Raw genomic sequence first — 6,045 nt, 5'->3', positions numbered from 1 at the left:
CTTTCCCAGCCATGCTGCGCGGACTTTGTCTCTCCTTTCCCGACCTCTCCAGGGTTCCTTAACCCCCGGCCAGGCCGCTGCCTTCCTAGCGGTCCGGTCCCCGGCCTTACTTTACTACCCATGCCCGGGCCTGCCTGCCTCTGTGCCCGCTGGTTCCCGCGCGTGCGTCGGCCTCTGTGTGCGCACGTCTCGGCGTCCGTGGCACCCTCTCCTCGCTGTCTCGCGTCTTGTGTGGCCTCGCCGTTTCGCGCTGGCCCCTGTCTCACCTCTCTCTCTCTCTCACCCTTCGCTCCCATCTCTGGGGGTCTGGTCTCCGTGATCTCCCGCGCTCTCCTTCCTGGGCGTGCGCTCCGCTGGGTCCCCTCGGTCTCGTCGGCCCGCCCCTCTCGCGGCCCCCTCCATCCCGCCTCCTTCCCCTCTCCGGCCTCCCTCGGGCTCGGCCTGGGGGGTGGGGGCGGCGGCGCGGGGCGGGGCGGCCGGGCGGGGCGGGGCGGGGCGGTGACGCGGGGCCGACCGGGCTAGAGGCGCGGCGGCGCGGGGCGGGGGCGCAGTCCCCGGTCCGACCCGCCGAGCCCCGCGCGCCCCGCCCGCGCCCTGCGCCTCCGCCCGGTCGGCCGGCGGGGGAGGGGGCATGAGCCGGTACCCGCGCGCCGCCCGGAGCTGCGGGCCGGCCTAGAGCCCCGCGCGGGCCCCGTGCCCGAGCCGCCACCGCCACCGAGCCGCGGGCGCCGCGATGCAGAGGCCTGGGGAGCCCGGCGTCGCGCGCTTCGGACTGCCCGAGGGTTGCGCCGACCACCCGCCGCATCGCTACCGCAGCTTCATGATCGAGGAGATCCTCACCGAGCCGCCGGGGCCCAAAGGCGCCGCGCCCGCCGCCGCCGCCGCCGCCGCCGCGGGCGAGCTGCTCAAGTTCGGCGTGCAGGCGCTGCTGGCGGCGCGGCCCTTCCACAGCCACCTGGGTACGTGCGGGGCTGGGGGTTGGGGGGAGCGAGTCGCGTTGCCTCGAGGACGCAGCTCTGGGCGCAGAGGCTCCCGGGGCGCGATCCGGCCAGGGAAAGGAGGAGCAGGCGCCCTGCCGCGCAGTAGGCAGGCCTGGTGCCCGCGGGCCGAGCCGGCTCGGAGGGAGTCGGTTCTGTCCTTCACCGCCGACCTGTGGCCTCCAGTCGGGCCCCGAGCCCGCATCCCTAGCGCGGGAGCCGACTGCTCATGTCAGACTGTGGGTCTAAGAGACCTCAGGCCTCGGACTCCCAGGCCTAAGCCGCAGAGGGCTGGTCGCGAGTGGCCGCGGCTGCCCACGGCGGGTAAGCCGGACCTTCGGCGCAGAAGCCCGCGTCTCCAAGGGCTGTTCTGGTAGCTGACGCTCGTCCCGGGGTCTCATTTGGGGGAACCCGCGGCCTCTGCCGCAGCGCTGACTCCTGTGGGCCTTGTCTCCTGAGAGAGGCCTGGCTGTGCGCTGCTGCCTGCCTGGCCCTTTCCGTCCAGGTCGGCTGGGCCTCTTTGTATCTTGAGCTGTCTGCTCCGGCTTTTTCTGCCGCCACCGGTTCTCTAACGTACTTGGCTGGTCCTGCCTTTTCCTGCCTGTGCTCTTCCTCCGCACCCCTTCTTCTTCTGGCCTTTTCCGGTCTCTCTCCGCCCGTCGGTGGACTTCTCTCCATGGGGCCTGTCTGCCTTCCCTCTCCCACCCTCCCCCAAGGGTCGCTCGTCCCCTCCTCACATTCGCCCGCACCTTGCCCGGCCCCGGACGACTCCAGCGGGGCGCGCACCCGCGGCAGTAAGATGCCTGCCCGGGAAGGGAGGCCTCCTACGTCCCAGCAGGCGCACCGCCCTGCAAACACCCTTGCTCTGCACCCAAAATCCAACATCCAGGGCACCGCCAGCGCGGAGGGCCACAGGGCCAGTTCGTTCGTTTTAACACAGTTCTGATGCAGCCCCTCCGCCGCTTTTTGCACTGTTGCTAACAATTCGTTTGAAGCGGGCAAAAAAATAATTATCATAGGACTCGTGAAAAATGGAAACGTCTTCCCGGGAAGGGTCTAAACAGAGAAAGCGGGAAGGACAATTTCCTGATGCGGGGGTGCTTGGAGTTTCGGGGAAGCGCCCACCCCCAGCCCCCGCTAGCGACCCCAGCCTGCCAGCCGCGGGGCTGTGGCGCCCGCACCGAGGAGCAGATGCGCTCACGCAGTTAACATTCGGGTTTCCGACGCAGCCATGCCGACTTGGCTGGGGCAAAGGCTCACCTTCCTGACTCACTGCCATTTCTTCTTGCTTTCCCTTTTCTTTGAAAGACACACTGTGCATCTTGGAGCCTCGACCATGTTCACTGAGAATCCAGGAGGCCGCTGGGGCATGGGGGACACCAGGCAGAGGCCCGGGTGGGGGAGGTCCCCCTCTTAGACTGCGGGAACTGAAGCTGGCTTTGAAGAGGGTCACCCTAGGCAGGCGGCGCAAATCTCGAGCTTTGTGGCCGGGCAGGAAGGTTTCACGCTGGGTGGCACTGGCCAGCTGCAGCGAGCACTCCCGCAGTGCACAGTGCGGGGGAGCTCCAGGAGGAGGAGCACGGCCCAAGTTCACCAGCTCCGCACTCTCTCTCCCTGCAGCGGTGTTGAAGGCGGAGCAGGCGGCGGTGTTTAAGTTCCCGCTGGCGCCGCTGGGCTGCTCCGGGCTAGGCTCCGCGTTATTGGCCGCAGGGCCTGGACTGTCCGGCGCCCCTGGCGCGCCGCACCTGCCTCTTGAGCTGCAGCTCCGCGGAAAGTTGGAGACGCCGGGCACCGGGGAGCCGGGTGCCAAGGCCAAGAAGGGGCGTCGGAGCCGCACGGTGTTCACTGAGCTGCAGCTGATGGGCCTAGAGAAACGCTTTGAGAAACAGAAGTACCTCTCCACCCCGGACAGGTAGCGGTGGGGCCAGGCTGAGCCCAACGGGTAGTGGGAGGGGTCTGCTTGCTCTGCTGAAGGTGCACCCTATTCTTTCCAGAATAGATCTCGCTGAATCCCTGGGCCTGAGCCAGTTGCAGGTGAAGACGTGGTACCAGAATCGGAGGATGAAATGGAAGAAAATAGTGAGTGTGCTTGTGATTTTTCGCGCCTCCCCCCCCCCCCCCCCCCCCGTCGCTCCCAGGCCCCTGTGCCCTCCCGGAGCTCCCATCCCCACCCCCTCCGTGGAGACTTCTACCCAACTCCTGGTTCCCTCCATGCCTGGTGCTCGCAGGGACTCTCTCTGCTCTCTCCCTGCCTCTGGGTGCCCTAGTACAGCCCACATTCCTTTGTGCTCCGCTGCACCCTCAGGCCTTCCGGCTGTCTTGAACCCCTAGGCTCGACCCTTCGGTTGCTTTTCCCCAGCAGCGCTCAAATGGCCGCCATTTCCCCGGACTAGGCGCGGCCTCAGATGGCCTCGCTGTGCCGGGCAGGCCCTGCCGGGGCACGGGGCGCGCTGACCGGCTCCTGGGTCCCAGCTCACGGCCGCGGGGCCGTCCTATACGCAGGTGCTGCAGGGCGGCGGCCTGGAGTCTCCCACCAAGCCCAAGGGGCGGCCCAAGAAGAACTCCATTCCCACGAGCGAGCAGCTCACGGAGCAGGAGCGCGCCAAGGACGCAGAGAAGCCGGCAGAGGCGCCAGGCGAAACCGTCGACAGGAGCCGCGAGGGCTGAGCGCGCAAAGCGTCGACCGAGGCTCCTTCCGCCCGCTGGAAGCCGCGAGCCGGCCCTTCTGCGGCCACGCCATTTACTTTACAAACGTTTTATTATTACCTTGAATGCGGACAGTTAGGGGCCAAGCAAGAAAGGACACAGACCTTGCAGCCAAGCCCGGCCCTAGTGTGCTCCCAGCCCTGGCCTGGAGACTCGTCCCGCGCAGCGGACGAACACCTGGTTCCGGAGCTCCGCGCGCATTCACGCCCTGCTCCTCTCCCGCACCCCCTCCCGCCTCGGCCGGCCCTCTGCGTCCTGACGCCGCGGGCACACACCAGCTTCCGCCTGTCGGGGACCCCGCCGCCTGGCTCAGGCCACTACCGCCCGAGAGGGCGCCCATAGAGCCCGAGGCTCTACCCTGAGTCCGGGTCCCCCACGTCGCTGGGGCTCCTACCCCTCTCTTGCGAAGACAGTGATTTTTTTCCCCAATAAAATATTTTATGACACAGCGGGGCTTGATGAAGGGGTTTCTGAGTCTGCGGGGCTGGAAGAGGGGGGTCGCGGCAACGTGAGGGGGACCCTCGCACTGGCTTCTGAAACATCCTCTCCCAGGGCTTCGTGGGAACGAACTGTGACCTGCCCCACGGGCTCGGACTGGCAGGGCAGGCGGACCCGTTGCCGCAGGATCTCAGGAATCGCCTGCTCTCCGTGTGGGTCAGACTGAGCCTCCTCCCCTAATTTCCCAGGCCAGGGCTCCGGCGGGAGCACAGGGCTCGCCCAGAGGGGCTGGAACCCCACGCCGCCACGGAGCTGGCTCAGGAAGTGTACCGGGGCTGAGAGCCTATTCCGGTTGTTGATTCGGTCTTTGGGGACTTGAAGAACCGCCTGTGAGGTCCTCAAGATGGTACCGGCCAGCTCTTCGTGAGGCAGAAGAGAACCCTGGGGTCCGAGGTCCCCACAGAGGGGCGCCACCAGCCCCGCCTGCCACCGCCATCTTCAGGTTTTGCGCGGTGCACGCCCAGCTGTGGCGCCTAGCCCGTTGGTCCGGCTGCCGGCAGCGGGGGCACCTGACCCAGGCAGATGACCCAGAGCCTCCCCAGTTCTCGCCCGGCGCCCTTTATAGGGGTGCAGCTCCATGGCGTGTGCCCGCGGGTGTCCTCTCCTCACGGGAAGGCTTTGGCTGACTTCTGTCCCTCTAGGTTGGACTGGGCAGACCTGTGTATCCTGACCTTGCAAATCCTACGAAGATGATCAGGGCATGGGCATGGAGAGATGGCCACTTTGCTGGTTAAGGCTCAGGGAGAGACCCCATCTTGGCCCTGCAGATTCCGAGGGCGACCAGGACATAACCAGGTCCTCCAGGCGCAAATACTGGGGACAGAGGAACAGCATACCCAGATTCAGGTTTGGCATCTTCCAATGTGAAAACGACGGTTATGGCCACGGCTTCCCTCCAAATTGCGGCCTCAGCGTTGCCCTGGGGGAAAATAAATGATTGGATGTCTAGTCCCCGAGCACCGCAGGTGTCGTTGGGTCAAGGCCGGGAGGAGTAAGAGAGTGGGTTCTTTCTGAGGGCTGCAGACGATTCTCCACACGCCCCAGCCCTGCCGGTCTCAGGGAAACAAGCTCCGGGACTTTTAGCCCCACCTTGCAAGCAGTTGCTAAGCCTCCTCGCTCTCAGCAGCCTGGGAGAAATACCGCAGCGTCCAGGCAATGGAGGGATCGGATCTGCAGTGTTGGGCTTCGACCCTGATCCCTCCAGCCCAGAGGGTTACCCTCAGGGAGTTACACGTGGCCGTGGCAGTAACCTTTCTGCCCCAGGCCCAGAGCAGCCCAGAGAGGCACGAGGCTGCGTGTCCTTCTCTCCACTTCGAATCCGAGGGAAGGGAAGGTCCCACAAGTTTTGTCCCGGGTGGGCGCCGGGTGCAGATTCCAGCCACAGCCTCTGTCAGCCGCGCGGGGCTGTACGGGCAAGGAGGCTGCAGAAGAAGAGAAGCGCAGTTCGGACCCAGCCTTGCGGTGGGTTCTGGGGCCGCAGGCTGGACTCACTCTGAGGGAGCGACCTTAGGCAGACTGCCCTGCGGTTCTGCGGCGTTTGCCCAAGGCAGCCCCCCTTCACTGGACTGTACCGCAGGGCCCGGAGGGAAGAGGTCGGAGAGGGCGGCGGCGTCCAGCGAATTGAGAGCCAGAGCACAGGGGCCCCAATATTCCAGCGAGGGCAGCCCCTCCAGACGCAGAGGGGCGGGGGGCTGAGTGGCTCGTGCTGTGGAGAGGTCACCAGCTCGTCAGAGGGGGAGCTGGGTCCCCAGTGCGGGCGGAGTGGGGGGTTCCCGAAACTGCCTGCTCCGCTGTGCCCCTCCGTGCGCCGGGGAAGGGGCGGCCGAACGGGCAGCTCGGGGTTCCTTGATCGGGAAGCCCAGGA

At 66.6% G+C, this 6,045-nt stretch overlaps 1 protein-coding gene across 1 annotated transcript; it reads left to right on the top strand.

The window, feature by feature from the left end:
- Positions 1-576: 576 nt before the first annotated feature.
- BARX1 (BARX homeobox 1) lies at positions 577-4,131 on the top strand. The gene is made up of 4 exons (XM_059142813.1): positions 577-959; positions 2,598-2,889; positions 2,972-3,056; positions 3,480-4,131. Exons 1-4 carry the CDS (start codon positions 734-736, stop codon positions 3,642-3,644), a joined length of 768 nt encoding a protein of 255 aa, XP_058998796.1. The 5' UTR covers positions 577-733; the 3' UTR covers positions 3,645-4,131.
- The last annotated feature ends 1,914 nt before the right edge of the window (positions 4,132-6,045 follow it).

The sequence above is a fragment of the Mustela lutreola genome, chromosome 12 (assembly GCF_030435805.1).
Source record: "Mustela lutreola isolate mMusLut2 chromosome 12, mMusLut2.pri, whole genome shotgun sequence".
In the NCBI taxonomy this organism is placed as follows: domain Eukaryota; kingdom Metazoa; phylum Chordata; class Mammalia; order Carnivora; family Mustelidae; genus Mustela; species Mustela lutreola.
The sequence above is the reverse complement of the archived record's forward strand: the minus strand, read 5'-3'. Positions and strand labels throughout refer to the sequence as shown.